We start from the raw sequence: 22,514 nt of genomic DNA, 5'->3' as shown, positions 1-22,514 counted from the left end.
TTATGAGAGTTTCAACTTACATGGGTTTACCGAATGTAAACCCTGTAAGTCGAGGACTGACAGGGTTTACACTGACAAAAGGTCTAGCTGTCCTCTCAGTTTTCTAAAATTGGGGAGGTCATCAGGATCCTTACTGACTTCTGAGTGGCCCCGAGAGTGTGCTCTAAAGTATTAAGAGAAGAAAGATATGCTTCCTGATCTCGATGCTGCTCAGAGAACACGCCCTGGAGCGATGTTATGCTGGCCGCTGTATACATTTCAACGGAACTCAAAAATCGAGTATGTTGACTTCTCTACTCTAGAGAGGATTTTTTTAAAAATATTATATAACCATTAAAGTACATAGAATCAATGATGTAAACCATGAGACTTAATTCATAGTTCTGGCTTATTCTTCCCATTGTAAGAAATACAAAAATTTCATCCGAATGCAAATTTAAAATCTCAACATTTCTTTAATTAAAAGCATCTTTTACTTTACCACTGAAAGTAAAAGCATCTTTTACTCTACCACTAAAATAACTAATGGCCCCTAAACATTTTGGGCAAACTAGGCATGTATCTTTGGAGTACTAATTTGGGCTTCTATAGTATTTTCTTGAAGGAGAGGTCCTGCCGGTAGATACAGGAGGGGGAGGCGAGATAAGCACTCCTGTGTTGCTCTGAGATTAGCAACCTCACAGATTTAGACTTGGTCCCAAATCCCTGAATAATAAGGAAGTCAATACGTTGAGAAGCCAACAGTCTTGAACATGAAGAGACCAGTTAAATGCGGTCATGAGCAGTCAGAGGATGTGATAACAGAAATTCAGTCCCATTTAATGCTGCAATCTGTATGTCTAGTTTTGAAATTAGCTGGCAAAGTGGAGCAATTTTACGGCTGTAATAGTACATAAGTCCTCCAATCACCTTCTAACTCAGGGGTCCCCAAACTTTTTACACAGGGGGCTAGTTCACTGTCCCTCAGACCGTTGGAGGGCCGGACTATTAAAAAACAACAACTATGAACAAATCCCTATGCACACTGCACATATCTTATTTTAAAGTAAAAAACCAAAACGGGAACAAATACAATATTTAAAATAAAGAACAAGTAAATTTAAATCAACAAACTGACCAGTATTTCAATGGGAACTATGCTCCTCTCACTGACCACCAATGAAAGAGGTGCCCCTTCGAGAAGTACAGTGGGGGCCGGATAAATGGCCTCAGGGGTCGCATACGGCCTGCAGGCCGTAGTTTGGGGACCCCTGTTCTAACTACAGCTATAATAAGACGGTAGATTTGTGTGGGCCTCTGCGGTTTACAATTCCTGTGCTTCACATACTGTCTGGACTAAACAACATTTGTTTATTAAAGACACACAAGATGCTTTCCACACGAGTCTTCCTTAGTCCTCACAACAGCCTTGTGAAACAGGACGGACAGCAGCAATTATTCCCATTTGCCAGGTGAGGATGTTCTGAGATGTCATGGCTAAGATTCACCAGGCATGGGCCATGTCCTAAGCACTGCTCCAAGCACTGTGAATGCTGTTAACCTGTTTAATGCCTACAACATCTTAATTAGGTAGGTGTGAACCGCATCCTTATTTCATAGATGAGAAAACCCAGGCATAGAAAAATTAAGTAACTAGCACATAAGTATTAATATAACTGTAACCAGCTATTACTTAGGAACTAGCACCAGGACTGAAGCCAGACAGCTGTGGCTCTAGAGTCCACACTTTTAATCACGGCAATGTCCTGCTTTGAGATTTGCCTGCCCAATAATATCTATGTGCTCTGGCCTGGGTCACATGGCAAGTAAATAGCCAAACCAAGACTACTCCTGGGCTCCCTCCAATCCCCCTCCCTGCCTCTAAAGGTTTTATCGATTGTTACCTGCAAACACAGAGCCACCCTGGGCTTACCACAAGCCTACCTAACTGAACAGTGTGGGGATATATGCCGATGACCTAACTCTTCATAGGAATCCAGGTCAGAAGGCGACCTTCAGAAATGAGACAAGTCAAAGGCCTCTGGACTGAAGCACTGACCACTTGGAACTCACCAGGCATGCACATATCGAGAAATGTACTACTGACAACCCACCTGGCAGGTATGGCCAAGCCTCTAATTGGTAACCAAAAGTCTCCTTTAGAACTACAGAGTTAATAACTCTTATTGAAGAGAATGTTTGCATTTCACCCATCTTACATTTTCATTGCCATTTTAGGTAAACCTCATAGACCATGTGCAAGAGCTCTGGTTTAGAAATGGATAGGCAATGAAAGAAAGAAACACACAGCCTGTCTCACGTGTAAAGATTCCTTATAAGAATGTCCTTCCTAAAGGATGGCCCAGCTTGCCTGACCAGGCGGTGGCACATGGGATAGAGCATTGGCCTGGGACACAGAGAACCCAGGTTAGAAACCCCAAGGTCACAGGCTTAAGCATGGGCTCATCCGACATGAGCGTGCACTCACCAGCTTGAGCATGGATCACAGACATGACCTCATGGTCGCTGGCTTGAGCCCAAAGGTCCCTGGCTTGAAGCCCAAGCTTTCTAGACTGAACCCAAGGTCGCTGGCTTGAGCAAGAGGTCATTAGCTTAGCTGGAGCCCTTGGTCAAGGCACATATGAGAAAGCAATCAATGAACTAACGTGACAACAAAAAATTGATGCTTCTCATCTCTCTTCCTTCCTGTCTGTCCCTATCTGATCCTCTTTCTGTCTCTGTCTCTTTCTCGGTCTCTTGCAGAAAAAAAAAGAAAAAAATGATTGCCCAGATAAATACTATGCAATACAGCCAATATTTAAGCAGCTAGTCAACTACATTTAAATATGTTTGTATTGAATGTATGGTGTTTCATATGCCCCACAACAAATGAATTCCTAAATCATTCTGCAAAGTAAACATTCACTTATTTTTCCACACACATAAAATGGAATAAAAGCATGTATGCCCCTTTATTCAGATTTTCTCTGGCAGGAAAGCTTCTGTCACTGAAGTATTTTGTAGAAAATGAATCAACATGCATAGTGGTTTGATTCCAAGCATACTTCCATTTTCAAATACTGAAATGCAATCAGACACTAAATGTGTGTTAATAAGATACATTTACTGAGAAACTTGGTATCTGACTTACCTATTGGATTTCTATCAAAGAACAATACTGGAGCTCTCAAAATGGACCCAAACATTTTGTTGTGTAAAGTTTGGGAACAATTAACAAGGACGTGGAAGACCAAGAGAGATCTTGCTATGCCGAAAATGATGGTAGCTACAGTTAAACCTGAAATAAAGAAACATCACTCAGCACAAGATCTCTGCATTTCCTTCAACAATGCTGAAGCATGTCAGTCAGTTTCTAAAGACATTACATGTTTTATTCCAAAAAGGATCTGGAGTCTATGAAGAGTTTAATGTATTCTCAAGATACATTTATAAAGAATATAAAATAATTAATTTTTCGCTCAAATAAGACACTATATGTGGGAAAATCAGGTGTAAACTATAATTTCATTCTAGTCTTTCCTAATTCAATTATAAGTTCTATTAAAAACTCAGAAGACAATTATAAAAAGTAGTTGATATTCCCTTCTCCATATTTCAAATCTTACTATATATATGTCTCATGCTCTAAAACTATGGTACGTTCTGATATCAGCATGTGACAGTAACAGGTAAGAGGAGAAAAAACGGCTATTTCCTTGTTAAAAAACAAACAAAATACAAACAACTTTCCAAGGAGCTTTAAAGAATATGAAAATATCACATTAAGTTGAAAGCAGTAAATCTCTTAAATAACTGAACTGCAAAGAAACACAATTCATGTTTTAACATAATTAATTTAAATGAGAAACTAATCGCTCACTGTTTTACAGAAATAAAGCATTTTTAAATGAACATAATCACTTAAATTATATATTTTATTAATGACAAAAATACCTATGATGTTCATAAAACTTAAAATAGTACTCCTAACATCTCTTGAACTCACCGTGCTACATAAAGTGGAGATAACTTCTGTAATAAATATCTCATTAAGTAACCCCGCCCTTCAGCGCCATCACTCTTTTTTAGGATGAAACTCCAAAATTCCATCAACAGGTCTTTTCCTTAGCCTGCCCTCCATGTCATCAGCCCCCGTGCAGAGATGACATGAGTCTTCCCTCTCTTGCAGGCTGCCCACTGTCCAACAATTTGGAAGGTAAACAGTGAATGGATTTGGATTTCTTAGCAGGTGATCAACAAATAAATACCCGATTTCAATGGGCGGGTTCTTACAGACATAACTCACTCTATCTTTAGAGGAAAGCTTGTATGAGTGTTTCCTGTGGGGATATTTAAAATTTTAAGATGAGGATTTCCTTTAAAAAGTATGTAATGCTACATATATTCTAATCTAAGCGCTCCTGTGAAAACAGAGCACTGTGTTCATAGTAGGCTGGCAAGCCAGATGTTCAATTACTCACACAGTTGGGAAGGCGATAACATTGTGATCTCAAGGTAAGAAAGAGAAGGCAGCCTAATTCCCAGACACTGGATTTCCCCCTGCTTAGCTTCCCTCTTCAGTAATTAGTGAAGCCCAAGAGATGAGCAGTATGGACGGGAGCTTTGCATCCCTGCAAGGGGAAAATGCTTTTCTTTGGGGGGACTTGCTGCCAGAGGATTTCATCCAAGTTCAACAAAAGCCAGGGTTTATTCACACAGAATTGGAACAATCCAAACCAGAGGGTGGGGATCCGTTTCTAATCCCCTTGCCCATCCATAGAATAATATAAGATTTAGCGAAAGCAACCTATTAGAATAGACAATAGCCACATATTTCCAGTGGCTGGTTTTCTAAATGCTCAATCCCGGTTTAACTTCCAAAATCCAGTACAGAGCAAATTAAGAGTCTTCATTGAACCTCTTTCTTCTAGCAGATTTTAAAAATAATTATTCTAATTAATTCACAGAGTAAATGCGACTCAGAGACTTAATCTGTTAAGACATTACTGAATTACTCCTGGAAGCCTCGTTACTCACACAGGCTCACTGTAAGCACCTCAGACTCCGGTATAATAGACCAAATGATTACACTTTACCTGAATAAATTCCTAAGTACCAGTTAAGATTGAGCTTCTCAGTTACATTTCCTTTTCCATTTACAGTGCCATTCAGGGCACTCTGTTTATTTGCCCTGTGGAACAGGGAAGAAAAAATATTAAACTGTAGATGAAATCTAGATAAATATACACACACAAAAAATTAAAAACCACTTATCCTCAACTTGGGAGATACATTTTATGCTGGACGACGATGCCCAGCTCACAGAGTCCTGTATACGTCTATCATATAAAAATTCCATTTGAATCACGCCTCTGAGTTCTCAAAACTATCCATGAAGACACTGAGAATCAGACATGGGTAGAGACTGTGGGAGGGTCACACTCTACCACCAAGAACTTTCACTTTTCTTCAGGGGAAACTCAGTGAGGATTAGAAGAGGAGGCGGAGCAAACGCCATCGGCTCCCCCTGACTGGGACAGGGAGCTTGCTGTCGATGTCACAGCACTTTGTGGCCAGACCAGGAATGACTCACCAGTGTGAAAGCCACCAGTCCTGAAGAACATAGGCCACCTAGAGGAGGGAAACAGACACAAAATCAGACGCTAACGTTCTCTACCCACTCAAAAACTCGCCCTCACTCACACCGATAACCGAAAGGCTCCAGGAAATGGAGATGGCCCTTCCGGCTCAGGGCAAGGTGATGCTAAGTCCAACATGCCAGATAATAACAGGGCAAATAAGCGCAGATTATATGTCCAAATCTTTTAAAAGACATCTCCCCCACCCCAGCCAGAAGTTCCCTGTAATGTACACACAACACCAGTAAACATCACTTACTTTGCTCCCCACACATAGTACGTTTCAATGTAAATCCAAATAGAATGCAAATTACAGGAATGTAGTATAAATAAATACAGTATAAATATAAATTAACGCTGGAAAGATCGAGCTGAGGGTACAACACAAAACAAAAGTCCCTCGTTACCTGAGCCAGGATGTTTAGTAGAATAAGGAAAATGATGAGGGACCAGTGGGCACCCGCTGTGAAGTAGTTCTTATAGACCTTAAGGGCCACTTTTCCTTCAGAGCGGCTCTCCTCGGGTAGTGTCACCTGCATATTCTCAATCTGGGAAGGAAAAAGGCAGTAAGAGACAAAACCTTAAAGAGCCCCCAAATTTCAAAAGTTCAACAGTGCACTCTGTTGGCAAAGCTGTGGGAAACACACACACCTTTCATACTCTGAGCAGGGCAAAAGAGCACATCTCCCATGGAGGCAAAGCTGTGGGAAACACACACACCTTTCATACTCTGAGCAGGGCAAAAGAGCACATCTCCCGCAGAGGCAGGTGTGGGAATTCTGAGCATTTACCCTGGGACCCAGCCATCCCACTTCCAGGAATCTTTAGAAATAAGAAAGCATCACTTGCACAGGGTTGTCAGTATTGCATGGCTTTGCTTAAAGGAGAACATCTGATTTCCAGCACATACCCAATTCAAGTATAAATGCAGAAGTGTGTTCCAAAATAATACGCAAAATAATATGGAGCCAATGTATCACTCTTGGCTCTTTGTGTCGCTCAATAATGGAAACATAAAACATAGTAGGAGCTCAAAATATTAGCCTAATACAGTAAACTTAGTTTGAATGGCAGGATGGAGTAATGAGCATTTGAATAACAAGGGAGAGCATATGATCTGGATCAATTTGGTTCCTGAATTTTAAAGAGTGAGTCCCGAGTTTCAACTATGGGAGACTAATCTGACTACCTGAATCCTCCAGGCTCCTGTATGTGATAGCAGGGTTAGAATACTGAAGAATACCTGTGTATACTTTTAAGAGAGAGCTAGTGCATCTCTGTGCTTCTGTCTGGAGGACTTAGAATTTATTAGAGATCCAAATGGGCCAAAGATGTCTTGGTTGTGCTGGGCGCTAGGGATTCAAAGAGGAATAAAATGTGGTTCTCAGTCTTACAGGGTAAGAAAGGAAGATGGGAACTAACTCTCAAGCATCTACCATGTGCCAGGTCCTTTGCACATGCTACTTCTGGCCTATCACAGACCTTTGGGTACAAAAGGGAAGCCGGGGGCCACCACCGAAAGTAGGATTTACCTGTGATAAAGTCAAGAGCTCTAATCTCAATCATTGTGAGCTGCACATACCTAGGAAGTTACCGCAGTACATTCACCACCGATGCCCACAAGATTCTCTAGCCCACACCCAAAGGACAACCCCAATCACACTTGCTCCCTTCATTCTGTTTTAAAAGTACAAATCCCAAGGATTAAGGCCTTGGAACCTTAGAATCTACTAAGAGCAAATGAAGATGTTATGAGCAGAGCAGAATGAAGACCTATGAGACCACTAAGAACAGACAACCCCAGGGCATTTTGCAAGGTGAGAAACTCACAGCATTGCCCTCTAGAGCAGCATCTTTCAAAGAGGGTCTAGAAGACTGCTGAGACCACACCGAGGACTCCGAGAAGGTCCGATGCCGCAGCTTGGGGCTTCCTGAGACTGAAGCTTGGTCAGCTTCCTCACTCTCCGTCTTTAAAAGGGAACCAAAGTCTACCCCGGATTTCACAAACTCGGTGTAAGTCCCCTGTTTCACCGTTTTACCCTGAAAAATAATAATAATAAAGGATGTGAGAGAAATACATTTGCATTGGAAAATACTAATCTAATGTAATACTAATCCAGAAGAGTTAAGTGGTCTTAAATTATAATTTTTGTAAGAAAATTATCCTTAGGGCTGGAATTCTCATTGACAAACCCCTAGTTCAATTCAACTCAACACAAAACTGAGCATTCTGTTCTCTGTTAAACCCAGTATTAGGTGCTGGACGATAAAAAAGAAATGAGTAATTATATGTTTAAAAAGGCAGTCACTGACATAACTACCACGGTCACTTAAAGAAGCCAAAAGCACAGGTGTGGGTGGAAGTATCAGTAGTCTTGTTAGACAGCACGGATTGAAGTAAGTCTTATGTAAAGAGCAGAATTTAAAAGAACAGAGTCAACTGGGGAGGATATTCCAGGGGGGAAAAGAAATTAAGATGTAGGTGGGCACAAGCACTTCGGCATGGGTAAGTCACTCACCAGATCTTTGCTGACCACTCTTACAGTATCGTGTGCCCCGACTGACAAGAACTGTGGGAATCAGCCCGGGACATAGAACCCACGAGCTGTATCTTCACGGTCTGTACTCTATAACTGCACCCACAATACTCAAGAAGTTCCCAACAAAGTTCAATATTCCCCGTGTTAAAGTAATTAAGCAAGGAGACCATTAGACTGGGGTGGCTCTAATGCCTGAGGAGCTTGCACAAGAAAATCAACCCCGAAGCCAGAGTCAATGCACTCAGTCGGAGAGAATGAAACTGGAGACCTGGCCCAAGCAGCCAACTCGGCTTCTCCAAATCAGGCAACTGCTTGGCTACAGCTGAGCAAACAATAGTTTCTGAATACTTGTGACACCTCATTACATAGTTTCCCATCCTTATAACGTTATATAAGATAATGTGCAGATGTTTTCACTTTTTTTCTCACCCTGTGGAACAAGACTGAACTGATTTAGTCGGTGGTAAAAAAAATATTAGGCAAAATCCCAAGGATGCAAAACGAATCACAGAAGGGATCCCCGGTTAAGGAGGCGGGTCAGGAGGGAAATGGCCCAGCCCCCCCCCCCTCCCCGTACACCTTCATCCCATTCCCCCAGGGGCTCCACTGAGAAAAACCCAGGGAAGCTTTCGGGAACCATTTGATATTGCAGACTTAGAAACTTTTCGTGATATACTGTGTCTCATTCCACTTGGGAGGCAGAATTCATACATCCTATTTAATGAAATTATCACTTTCTACTTATTTCTGTGAGATGCACAAGGAAACAGCTAGCACTACAGAGACAACAATTCTACTCAGCAGCCAAGCACTGACGACTCCCAGAGGGGACGAGAGGGCACCCAATTCCTCTCTGCTGTGAGACAGGAGCCACGTGAACATGAGGATGAACCCAGCTCATCCAGGGTGCTCACCAGTGGACAAATGATTTGACAGTATTAATGTTGGGGGTGATGTCCTCAAAAGAAGCAATAAGGGGACCTCCCCAAATATCTAGGGACTAGCTCAACAGGTTTACTGTGTTCTCGCAATGCTGCCAACCCTGGAGTTAGAGGCTACACTGGTTTCACCCCTCTGCACATGACCTTAATTGTTCTCAAGTCTGAGGAATCTGAGCTCCTCGTCCCTGGAGGAATGAAGAATCAACACATGGAACTGGCTTTTTATCATCTTTCTTAGGGCACAGATTCCAAGGATCTGCTGGAACAGACAAGGGTTAATGATGGAGGTACTGAGGCACAAAGGCCAACAAGCCATCGAACGATGTGTCAACCATTGAGCCTTAAAGAATTCTCACTTAAAAACGTCCACCCCACCAAGCATGCTGGCTGTTGTGGGTTGAATGGTGGCCCCCAAAAGATGTGTTCAATTCCTGAACATGACACACGTGAATGTGACCTCACATTTGCAAATAGGGTCTTTGTAGATGTAATGAAGTTAAGATGAGGTCACACCAGAGTAGGGTGCATCCTAAATCCAGTATGACTGATGTCCTTATTAAGAGAAGAGAAAGAAGAGACTCAGACAGACACAGGGACAACACCGTGTGACACGGGAAGCAAAGACTAAAGTGCTGCATCTGCAAGCCAGGGAACCCCAAGGCTGGCCAGCAAAGCGCCAGAAGCTGGAGGAGGCAGAGAAGGACCCTCCCTGGAACTCTCAGTGACAGCATGGCCCGGCCCACAGCTTCACTTGGAACTGTTGCCTCTAGAAGAGTGAGATGAAATTTCTGATTTAAGCCACCCAGTCTGTGGTACTTTGTTGTGGCAGCCCTAGAAACCGACACAGCACTAGCTTAAGCCCATCCTCCTGTCTTCTGAACTGCACTAAGATTTCAAATTGTTTTTGCTGGTGTCCCTCCAGGGAACATCAAGAGGCGTCTCTGAAGGTCATCAGCAGACCACACACTCCTCTGCTCCGGACGGTCAATGGTTTCCCTCACACTTCCGGACCTGCTGCCCACTGCTCTCAGCCCACCTCCCTGCTCACTCTGCCTTCCTGCTGTTCCTTCCAGGTCAGTTCCTTTCTTAGGACCCTGCCACTGGACCCCCTGCCTCAGGTTCCCTCCCCCAGATAACAACATGGTGAGCACCTTCAAGCACTCAGGTCCCATGAGGCGCCACCTCCTTGGGGTGGAAGTCATGATATCAGCACCCATCCTCTATTGTTTTCACCACCTTTGCCCCCATAAGGATAGATACCCCACAATGGTGGGGACGGACCCAGCTTACAGCTGCCCAGGTTCTCGTGTGTCAGGCGTGCAAAAAGCCCTGTGCTGTGAGACTAGCAACCAACGACCCCAGGAGTGTGGGTGTCTCTCACCGGGGGTGCTTGGCTAGCCAACCACGCTTCTGTTATTAATGGAAGGCACGCTTTAGGGAAACTGCATTTAACTATCAAATGGATACAAACATGTCTTCATCTCTCTAATTTCCAAATAACATACTTTGACTTAAACTGTGGAAGAAGGAAACAAAAAGTTCTAAATAAAATAGCATCATTATCCTTAACAATTTCACTATAACAGTTATAATTTAATAACCAAAGGAGCAATTTTATATATTTTTAGGGTGTATGGCTTAGGATGTGATAGTGACATTTCTATGTGTCTTTGGATCCATCCTCAGAGACATGGACACGGCAGCTCTGAGAAGAAAGAGATGGAAGAGGAGGAAGAGCGAACTCACCACAAATGCAAAGCGAACTCACCACAAATGCAAAGACAGTGAGTGACCTGCTGGGAGGTCGTGGCTTCAACAGGCCTGAGAGCTAGCAAGCTCCACAGACTTCTAGAATTACTTACGTCTTTCAGTATCAGAATCTGACTGGCAGCTTTCAGGTACTGCAACTGGTGAGTCACTAAGATCGTGATCTTCTCGTGCAAGGTTTGACAAATACACCTACAAATGGAAGAGACACAGTGTGCAAAAACATGTTAATGGGGGCTCCAAATTGAAAAACGTACATTTTGAAAACACAAGAAGACAAAGATAACACAATAGTCAAAGAGTTGTAGTTTAAATACTAATATAAATACAAATTAAATACAAATATAAGTCAATAAAGCTAACTCAGGCCTCAAATTCACCAGCATCAAACTTGAGTCTAGCCCCACAAAGAAATTCTAGAAAGCAATCTAGTGCAGGAGAGGTAGCTACTGCTGTTTCCTAGCCCCCTAAAACGCAGTGCAACAAACAGCCTGACCAGGCGGTGGTGCAGTGGATAGAGTGTTAGACTGGGATGCAGAGGACCCAGGTTCGAGACCCCGAGGTCGCCTGCTTGAGCGGGGGCTCATCTGGTTTGAGCAAAGCTCACCAGCTTGGACCCAAGGTCGCCGGCTCCAGCAGGGGGTGACTCGGTATGCTGAAGGCCCACGGTCAAGGCACAAATGAGAAAGCAATCAGTGAACAACTAAGGTGTCACAACGAAAAACTGATGATTGATGCTTCTCATCTCTCTCCATTCCTGTGTGTCTGTCCCTATCTATCCCTCTCTCTGTCTCTGTAAAAAGAAACAAACAAAAAAAACGCAGTGCAACAAATATTTTTATATTTCACATTAAAAAACAGTTAAGCAATAAGATTCCAAACCCTGACTTAACTGAAATACTAACTATTGTTATCATTGTGTAGGAATAAAAAAAGCCATATCATATAAAAATATGTACACTGTTTCTTAGACAGTTTTCTAGGTGATTATTTATGATGCATGGTGTACATATTAAGCAAAAGAAACAAGTCTCAGGTTCTCAGTTACCTTTGCCAGAGTGCATTTTTTTAGACACTTCTTCCTAAATGATATTGGATAGAAAATAAGCGCCAGTGCAGCCTCGACCAGCCCCTACCACCTTCCCAGGCGCATCTGAGAAGCACGTCTTCTTGTGCTAGGACTGAACAGCTGCCAGATACGGAAATGAAATAACAGAACCTAATGGCCCAAATCACAGTGGAAATCACACAGCAGCTCAAGGAACACGCCAGTTCTTAGTGAAGACCCACCTCAGAATTCAGCCTTGGAGGTTTTTTTTTAAACCCTCAACATGTTCCTACATTTAAACGTAGATTCCCCTAGAAACTCAGTTCCAGCTGCAACCTATGAGGTCTGCAGCCCCTCTGAGGTAAGCAAGGAGCTGGTGGCAGGCCCCAGGGACCACGGGCAGGGGGCCGGGCACACACTCCGGGCACCTGAGTCACACACTATGCAAATCTTAAGAACATGGCCACAACTCAACCTGCTGAGGTGGGTTAAATCAACAGTTCCAGAGTTCAAATCCCCGCCTTGCTCTACCTCCTACTAATTCAGCAATCTCAGGCAAGCTTCTAACTCTCTGAACCTCAGTTTCTTTATCTCAAAATAAGGCTAATGTCAACTCATACACATGTTCTGAAAAATAAAAGTGCTAATCCACTTAGTGAATGTTAGTTCTATAAGTGGCCATTTTCTTTGCAGTCAGGACAGAAAAGTCCTAAGAGGTCACTTTTGAGGCTGGACCTATGGCCAGGAGCAAGATCCCAGGATGTAGATGTAGATACTATAACTCCATTTTTTTTTCCCCTAAAATGAGAAACGGGAAGGCAGAGAGACAGACTCCCACATGCACCCGACCGGGATCCACCCACCATGCCCACCAGGGGGCAATGTTCTGCCCATCTGGGGCGTTGCTCCATGGCAACCGGAGCCATTCTAGTGCCTGAGGCAGAGGCCATGGAGCCATCCTCAGCACCCGGGCCAACTTTGCTCCAATGGAGCCTTGGCTGCAGGAGGGGAAGAGAAAGATATAGAAAGAAGAGGAGGAAGGGTGGAGAAGCAGATGGGTGCTTCTCTCGTGTGCCCTGGCCAGGAATCGATCCCAGGACTTCCACACACCAGGCCAATGCTCTACCACTGAGCCAGCAGGCCATGGCCACCATCACTCCATTCTGTAAGTCCAAAAAGAATTACTTTTACCCTTTGACATGTCTTCATTGGGCTCTTATCAAGCTTAATACTAAAGGTTTTAATGAAATCATTTCACCTTAATTCAAAATTACCTGCCATTAATCTGTGAAGGCAGATGTTTATCAAATTTGATGGGTTACCATGTCCCAGATGGGTCAACTCAAAACTTTTAAATTTTTTTCTTCCTAATATTCCATCATCAATGAGGTAAATCATTACAATGATATTTTCAGTTGATGGCTTTAAAGTTTTCCTAAATTATGTTTTGTATTAAAAAAAAATAAAAACTTCCAAGTCAGTCAATAAGAAAATGATTCAGCAACAAGTCACTTAACTCTTATCCTATGTAAGGGCTGTGTTAAGCGGTATCACATACCGTGGTGGAGGTGATACAAATAAGAAAGACAGAGTCACAACCTTCATTCAATCAATCAACTAACATCTGTTAAGAAGCCAGGCTCTGGTCAGGGAAAACAGACATTACTCTGAACCACATAGAGGGAGACAATAAATGAATATAGAAAACGGACTACAGGGCTTTGATGTGTGCTATGAAGAAAAAGCATGGTGAGGGTGACTATCTTAGTTGGAGGTAACAGCTGAGCCATGAGAATACCTGGGGAAGTACTGTGGAAGAAGGAACAGCAGGTGCAGTAACCTAGCACAGAAACGTGCTGCACTAAGGCGCCCGCATGCTTTCCCAGGTCAGCGGGGGCTGGGGGAGGCGCATGGTCAAGCCCAGCCCATTCGGGCCATGGGAAGACAGGAAGCACACAATCCCCCTGGAGGAACCGGAGGGGCCGGAAGAAAGGCGATGGCAGTGTCCTTCATCTTTCTTCTTTGCCCGGGCATACTGTCCCCCGGCTCCTGGACAGAGGGAAAGTACCTGTGCAGCCAGACAGAGAAGAGCAAGGGCTACCTTCATTCAGGGCACGCCACGAAAGCCAGCGTGGCCTGATATGTATGCACCGAGGTTGTGCGAGGAATGCTGGAAAGGCGAGTAGAGACCGAATGCGAAGAAGCTCGTTCGCCATTTCAGGACACTGAGCTGCATCCTGAAGCTGAGGGGGCGGTGAGGGCCCGCCTGAAGCAGGCGGGTGCACGGAGCAGGAGAGGGAGGTCTCACCAGGACAGACCCGGAGAACTCATTATTCAGGGGATGGGGATCTGGCGACATGGGGCTTTCTAAAACGCAGCAGGGAACAGTGGCTATAAACAGATTTGACTGACATCTGTTCACCTAAGGGTGGGTCCCTAACCTTCTGTATGATGGAATCCACTTAATGTTTACAACATATAGTTGTAAAACTCCAAACCTTAATAAACATGGCTATATATTCATGACTGAAGTAAACTGTTAATGGCAAGTAAAAGCGTAATTCATTCACTTTTAATACAAAACAGTTCACATTACTAAGCGTCAACACAAACTGCCATCCTTCATAGCATATTGTTCAATCCAATTTTCTAACTCATTGAGAACATTCTCAGTTGCTGCTGAGTGATTTTCTAAATTGCATCCGTGCTCCCAGCCCTAAGTTTCCCTAAAGAACGTGATTCTGATTAGCAAACAACAATTTTAACAAGCTTGCTTCTATCAAGTGTATATCCAAAGTCATTAAACCCAAAAGGTGCAAGAGGACTTTATAAACACCTGTGTTTGAAGAACTGGGGAGAGCTTTTGTGATAAGCATACTGATATTTAGCAATTAAAACCCCTCCTCTTTCCTCCTAGTGACATGAACGCAAAGGCCAGCAGAAATTGTTCTCAAAGTGACGGAGAACTTGTGTAGACAACACGAGTCAGGGTGACAGACATGTGGGAGCTCAAGGTGGAGTCTTGGAAACAGGGAGGCTGAGCAGGAAGGCCACTGAAGAAGGGGCTCGGGGAATCTCTGTGTTGGCACCAGTGCCCATCACTGAACGCAGTACAAGCCCCAGAGCATTTCTCTGCTTAGGGGAAAACCTCATCGTCACAATCGGGATGGCGTGGGAGAGAGGTCAGATCAGACAGCTGGAGGCCTTGCCCAGGATCAGCTGGCCCTGCTCTCTGCATTCCGAAAAACCAAATGCACTGTGTACTTTTCTTTAGTGTGATAAAATTTACGTAAAATAAAATCTACCACTTTAATCGTCACTGCCATTCATCTCCGGAACTCTTCATCGCTCCAGTCTGTAAGCAGTTTACATACACACTACGGTGGAGGAATGGGAGGGGACCCGCACAGCGACCCATGCTTACTGTCCAGGCTCAGAGCTGTCACACCCTGTCTTGCCCTCACACTGCTGATTCTGCTCAAATCGCTTTACCTCAGTACTTAGGACCTGTGGTGAATGGTTGTGGCTCTCCATTCCCACCCACCCCTACCCTCAAATGCTCACGCTGACCCCCTGACCCCTACTACCTTAGAATTTGGTGATAGGGCCTTTAAAGTGATGATTAGGTTAAAATGAGGGTGGGCCCTAATCCAATCTGACTGGCTTTTTGAGAAGAGAAACAGATTGGGGCATACGAAAAGAGATGGGGGTGGGAGACAGTGGAAAGATCACACGAAGACAGAGCAGGAAGATGGCCATCTGTAAGCTTAGGAGAGAGGCCTCAGGAGAAATGAAACCTGCAGATACCTTGATCTTGGACTTCCAGCCTCCTGAACTACGAGAAAGTAAGTTCCTATTGTTTAAGGCCCCCAGTCTGGGATACTTTGTTATGGCAGCCTGCTACAGACTGAATGTTTGTGCCCTCCAAAAATGCATGCATTAGAACCTAATCCCTATTGTGTTGGTATTTGGAGGTGGACCTTTGGGAGGTGATTAGGTCATGAAGATGGATCCCTCAAGAGTGGGATTAGTATCCTTATAGAGGAGACTGAGAGAGCTGCCTTTCCCTTTCAACCATGTGAGGACAGGGCAAAGAAATGCAACAGTGAGCAGGCTGTCACCAGACAGCAAATCTGCCTTGATCTTATATGTCCCAGCCCCCAGAATGGAGAGAAATAAATTTCTGTCATTTATAAGCCACCCAGTCTAAGGCATTGTTAAAGCATCCTGAATGACACAGCCCTAATGAACTAATACAGGACGTTGGAGTGAGAATTTCCAAATAGCGTTCCCTCCGCTATAAACCTGCAGCCTCCAGTGCAGGAGAGCATGCTGCTGTTCTCTTCACACGCCTTGCTTCTTCCTGCCTCTACACCAGGGGTAGTCAACCTTTTTATACCTACCGCCCACTTTTGTACCTCTGTTAGTAGTAAAATTTTCTAACCGCCCACCGGTTCCATAGTAATGGTGGTTTATAAAGTAGGGAAGTAACTTTACTTTATAAAATTTATAAAGCAGAGTTACAGAAAGTTAAAGCATAGAATAATAATTACTTACCAAGTACTTTATGTTGGATTTTCGCTAAGTTTGGCAGAGTAAATCTTTATAAAACAACTTACTATAGTTAAATCTATCTTTTTATTTATGCTTTGGTTGCTCCGCTACTGCCCACCATGAAAGCTGGAATGCCCACTAGTGGGCGGTAGCGACAAGGTTGACTACCTCTGGTCTACACCTTTGCTTCTACTGCTCCCTGTAGCAAAAGGAACTGAGTCCTATTCTCAGTCTCCACACAACCTTCCCAGCCTGCAGTCCCTCCAAGCACCGTCCACAGTGAGCTTTCCAACCTACGCTGTCTGCTTCTACTTCCTTTTAAGCATTTGCTATCCTTTATCAAAGCCCTTCAAGCCCTGAGGGTGAACTTTTCCCATGCACTTGTCTCCATGTAGAGACAAATACCTTAGGGGCCAGAATGAGATCTAAACATCTTGATCTCCTTCTTCTGCCCCATTTGGGTCCGTACCTTCTCTGGCTTACTGTCCTCCTTCATAAAGTAAGATGTTTATGCAATAACATTTGTAAGAGCCTCTATCTCAGTGCACAAAGTAGGGCTTCAGTAAGCGCAAATGAAAGGGCTCATGGGCTTTCACAGGGTAAACAGCAGCACGGTAACTGTGGGGCAGAGGTGGACGCTGTTTCAGCCAGAGCAAGTTCACGACACTTTCAAAAAGGCCAGCCCAAACTGCAGGCAACGTCAGCCAGCACGTTAGCCTACGGTATACACAGAGAAGGGATTCAGACTGTTCTTGCTCAGGGGCTCAGCAGCTAAGCAAAAGCCAGGAAAACAAATTCCAGAAACACAAAGTGAGAGGCAGAAGTGAATCCAGATTCTACACTCCTATTTTTACATTCAAATTAACCCTACATTTGTGATTATTAACTCATGGAGAAAAATTAAATGATTGAAACCATACTCTGCTACAGAACAAATCATTCCTAAATTCTAGACTTTACAAAATATTTCCAACCTACAGAATAATAAGCATAAATGAACAAGGTTTTTCCACGGAAGATCAGTGTTGGTTCTGAAAACGTCGCTTCTAGCGTGCCAAAAACAGTGATGAAGGAAAAGGACTGGCAATCAAGTACCAGATTACTGAATCCCACCTGCAGTTTTAAAATCTGTATAGTATCTTTCTTGTTCTGGGGTCCAGATCCATCCATAGGGTCTTAGCTATCAACTGCAAGGGTGTCTGTGTGCATGTCGGGCAACAATTTGCCAAGTATTTCTTAACTCCCTAAAGCATGTACTCCACTCGCCTCCACCCACTGAAAGCATCTCATATTTGTGCAAAATTTCTCTAAAAGGGATCTTCTGTGGAGCGAAGGCAAAGGAAAGAGGGACATCAACATAGAACAAGCTCATTCTTAGGCACAAAGGCTTCACGCCACAAGGTGTTTGGGAAGCAGAAACAACATAAAACATGAGCAAACTCACAGGTGGAACAAGTGCTTGCCGACTTCTGCATCGACTGCACTGAGGGGATCGTCCAGAAGGTAGATGTCTGCGTCCTCATACACTGCTCTGGAAAACGGAACAACGTATCAGAAGGATGCTCCAGGCTCCCAAGATCCCATCTCTGAATTATGACAGTGTTCAGGAATTCAGACGATGCTTGTTCCGAGAGCCAACCAAATACTCCACGCGGGGTCTGCATGGAGCAGCATACGAGGCCCAGGTGGAATGACAACCAAACTGTGATTTACCTGGCGAGGTTAACCCGGGCTTTCTGCCCCCCACTCAGCGTGGTTCCTCGATCTCCTATCACAGTTAAATCTCCATCCTCCAAAAGCTGCAGGTCCTATAAAGAAATGTGGGGGAAAACAAGAAGAGGACTTAAAATGTATTCTCCCACTGTCACCCAAAGCTGTTAGCATTTGCTCTTCATACGGAATCTGATCAACAGCGATAGATATATTTCACAGTGACTAAACTGTACCCTTGAACCTTTCAAAAAGACTCTCAGGGCATTCTGTTTGTTTTCATTCTATAGTTTTTTTTAAAGTATTTATGCATTTAACCATTTTAACAGATATTTATTGAACACTGACTATATGCCAGGCATTGCTGTGGGCTCAATGAATTCAGCACAGTAGGAGACGGACAACATGAATAATTAACATGAGTACAAGTAACAAGCACTAAGAGGAGAAAGGACGTTCAGCTCAGACAGACACAGAGTGAAGGAGTGAAAGCCCATCGTGTGTGGGGGTTGGGAAGGGCTCTGATTAGAGGGTATTTAAGCAGCAAGATACCCGTCGGAGGGCAGAAGGAGCCTGCACAGATCTAGATAAGACGTGCTCCACTTGGAGAAGTGAGTGAGTGCAAGGGCCATGGGGCAGATGCACATCCAAGGATCAGAAACTAGCAGAGAGGCCAGGAGCAGAGCGAGTAAAGAAGGGGGGCAGAGACAGAAGCAGGAGGGGCCATGGTTTTTCCCTGAGTGAAGTGAGGAGGGGGCCTGAGGGAGGACTAACATGATCTGGGTTAGGTTTTTCAAAAACATCACTCCTGCCTCTTTGTGGAAAACAGACTACTGGTGAAGGGGCAGGGAAAGGTAGAATACAAGTTATGAGGCTATCACAATAATCTGGGTAAGAGATGGCGGTGGCAGGGACCAAAGTGGGAACAGCAGAAATGAAGACAAGTTGTCACATTCTGAACAAACTTCAAATGCAGAGCCTGTAGGATATGCTGATGGAATGGGTGTGGGCTGCAAAAGAAGTGTTGAAGAAGAGGATTGCACTGTTTTTGGCAAGAAAAGAGGGAAGAACTGGGTCACTATTTATACAGTGGAAGAAAATGAATGTAGGTGTAGGGGATAAAAAGTCAAGAAGATTTCGGTTATGGGCAAGCTGAAATACCTATTCGTGATAATGAGTTGCGAGTCTGAAGGTCTGTGCTAAAGGTACAATGTGACAGCTGGTGGCACATACATGGCTTATAAAGACACAGGACTTATTTTACCAAGAAATAAGTATGTCAGCCCTGGCTAGTTAGCTCAGTCAGTTAAAGCATTGTCCCAAAACACCAAGGTTGTGGGTTTGATCCCTGGTCAGTATACATACGGGAAGCAACAATGAATGCACAAGCAAGTGGAATAATGAATGCTTCTCTCCCTCTCTTTCTTTCCCTTCCTCTCTCTGTCTCTCTAAAATAAATTAATGGAATGCAATGCAATGCAATGCAATGGAATAAAATAGAATAATGTCTTAACTAGCCAGTTTGCTGATCTTGGTCTCAGCTTTCCACTTCCAGAGAAAGAATGACACCTGACCCATGTCTTCACAGTGATATTCAAGGCACAGTGATAGAGTGACAAGGTCTGTACAAGCAATAAAAGCAGAAAGGGCAATCTGGGCAGGAAAAAGCAAAGTGTATTCTAGGGACACTAAGCAGATCATTTGGATTAAGTATAGGCTTGTTTCATGCAAGCCTGGAAAAACTCAAAGCTAAGAAACAAAAAGTTTTTATTTGAGAATCTTGGATCTATCTAAAGTTATATTTGAGTAGTATTTAAGAAATAAATGGATAAATCGCAGTACCTAGAAATGAAGATGAAAGAACATCCCCAAAATGAGAGGATAACAGTTAGGTTTAAATTACACATTATATTAGACATTTTAATGAGATTACCTATAATTATCACTAGACAGATCCTGGCGCAAACAAGTCGAGTCTGGAGGGCAGTTTATTGGTTCTCTACTAACCTCTCCAGCTTCACCCTAGGATACACAGCGATTCCTTTCTGCAGAGGCAGACTCAATTTCTTTGTCTCTACTTTGGCAAAGTTGGGGGAGAGAGCAAGTGACACATTGGGATCTTCCTGATAAAACAAGTTCTTTATCTCTCAGAGCCTCATTTCCCTCTCATACAAAATCTGTTGCAGAAACAAGAATTAGTCAACTCAAGGATGCTGTGAGAATCAAGAGTAAGTGTATGAACACCTTCTACAAATGCAAAAAAGACTTGAATGAATTTTTGCTATTGGTGACTGACACTTATTTTCTGATCAGATCAACAGTGGGACCTCATTCACATGCTGATTCAGTGTGAGTCACAATCTGCAAAGCACTCCACCAAAAGAAGAGAAAAAGAGTTCACCATTTAACTCATTCCCGGACAGCCCACAAAGACACACAAGCACACACACAGTTCCCTGTATGCTCAAAGCTCGCCTGGAGTTCATCAAATGAAAGACAGCAATGGCTCTGTCATAAAAATTCATTATGATTCCATATTATTTCTTTTTTGTTTTTTTGGGACAGAGACAGAGAGAGAGACAGACAGGAAGGGACAGAGATGAAAAGAATCAATTCTTCGTTGCAGCTCCTTAGTTGTTCATTGATTGCTTTCTCATATGTGCCTTGGGAGGCTACAGCAGAGAGAGTGACCCCTTGCTCAAACCAGTGACCTTGGGCTCAAGCCAGAGAACTTGGGCTTCAAGCCAGCGACCTTTGAGCTCAAGCCAGCGAAAATGGGGTCATGTCTATGATCCCACGCTCAAGCCAGTGAGCCTAAGCTCAAGCTGGCGACCTTGGGGTTTCGAACCTGAGCCCTCTGTGTCCCGTCCAACACTCTATTCACTGCACCACTGCCAGGTCAGACTCATATTATCTCTTTGTTGAGCTAAGAAGTTACTACCATCTCTTGCTTTTGATTTTCATAGAAACAACAACAATGAGCCATTTTAAGAATGTAGGTTCCCAGCCTCCTGGAAATACAGTTTTCCTGGCCCCTGTTTCACTGTTGACAATCCTCGCAAAGTGTTCTTAATTTTTATGCCTTGATTTCGCAGTCTTGCTTTCCTTGTCAAAATAACAACATATTGTAGCACAGCAATCTTAGCCTTTTTCTAGTGAGGGCATTTAAAACCCACCCTTTCATTTACCAGTTAGGAAATAAGAAATGGGCTCTCTCCAAGTCTGGTAGAAGGCCCTGGAGTGTGTTTGTTGACTCTGCAAACTATTTATAGACAAGCTTCAGATGGGAAAAAACATTTCAAAGGATTTGGAGGAACACCCAAGTCAGACTAATTTCCAAACCATGATTGTCTGATTTGGCTAGAGCAGCGATTTTCAACCAGTGTGCCGTAAGAATTTTTAAAACATGCAATGCCTAACTATTTAGCCAAAGGCGCTGACCTCTTTTCCCTTACATTGTAAATAAATAAATAAATAAATAAATAAATAGAAAAATGACAACAGCCAATAGCAGCAACCATCCAATGTGAATGGATAAAAACTACACTTATTTTGTCAAGATTGGAAAAAAATATATTTTTGGGTGTGCTACAGAATTTAGTGATTAGTTTATGTGTACCATGTGATGAGAAAGTTTGAACATCACTGGGTTAGAGGGAAAAGCCTGAGTTGAGCATATCTTACAATTCCTCCCAGTGGCAGGAAGGTATTCTTACATTATCTCTAAGTTACATTTATCCAATTATTTCACCTACAGTGGCTCTCACTTGAAAATCAGATACACAAACCAGAGGAAAACCAGGAAATGGCTATGCTGGTTTGATGCCACAGGGTCAGAAACATCTCAAGTGCCTTTTAGTGATGGTAGGGAATCACAGGAGAAATACTGAGCAGACAGCTGGAACAGTTCTGAGGGCAGAAGGGAGGGCCTGGCAATGGAGGGCTGGTCCAGGGTCACAAGCAGGAGTCCACTGAGCCTTTGTTCACAGCTTCTCCTCCATTGGAACTGCCCTTCCCATCAGGCCCTGACAAGAACCTACCCGTCTTTCCAGGCCCAGCTCAAACAATGTCATCCATGAAACCATCCCTGACTTGCCCTAGTGAGAAAGCCATCTCTCCTTCAACTGGGTTCTTAATACTTTGTTTGTATTTCTCATGAAGGACCCATCTTATCCTGCTTCATAATTTATATGCACAGATTATGCATAAATTATATGCATAATTTATATGCACTTCATAATTTATATGGCAGCTTCTCTCCCTACTAGTCAGCTCGGGGATGGTAAGATCTACCTGCCAAACCACAGTTCCTGGATGCTTTATATTGATTATCTCT

The 22,514-nt window shown here is 43.5% G+C and overlaps 1 protein-coding gene across 1 annotated transcript in view; it reads right to left on the bottom strand.

Moving 5' to 3' along the window:
• ABCC4 (ATP binding cassette subfamily C member 4 (PEL blood group)) overlaps positions 1-22,514 on the bottom strand; it is a 289,300-nt gene that overhangs the window by 146,155 nt on the left and 120,631 nt on the right. The window contains exons 12-19 of the mRNA XM_066234422.1: positions 18,182-18,276; positions 17,913-17,999; positions 10,962-11,058; positions 7,449-7,658; positions 6,026-6,166; positions 5,573-5,610; positions 5,076-5,170; positions 3,131-3,277 (exon numbers count right to left, since the gene is read on the bottom strand). Coding sequence (XP_066090519.1) covers positions 3,131-3,277; positions 5,076-5,170; positions 5,573-5,610; positions 6,026-6,166; positions 7,449-7,658; positions 10,962-11,058; positions 17,913-17,999; positions 18,182-18,276 — 910 coding nt within the window. The remainder of the gene's footprint in view (positions 1-3,130; positions 3,278-5,075; positions 5,171-5,572; positions 5,611-6,025; positions 6,167-7,448; positions 7,659-10,961; positions 11,059-17,912; positions 18,000-18,181; positions 18,277-22,514) is intronic.

The sequence above is a fragment of the Saccopteryx bilineata genome, chromosome 6 (assembly GCF_036850765.1).
Source record: "Saccopteryx bilineata isolate mSacBil1 chromosome 6, mSacBil1_pri_phased_curated, whole genome shotgun sequence".
NCBI classification, from domain to species: domain Eukaryota; kingdom Metazoa; phylum Chordata; class Mammalia; order Chiroptera; family Emballonuridae; genus Saccopteryx; species Saccopteryx bilineata.
The sequence above is the reverse complement of the archived record's forward strand: the minus strand, read 5'-3'. Positions and strand labels throughout refer to the sequence as shown.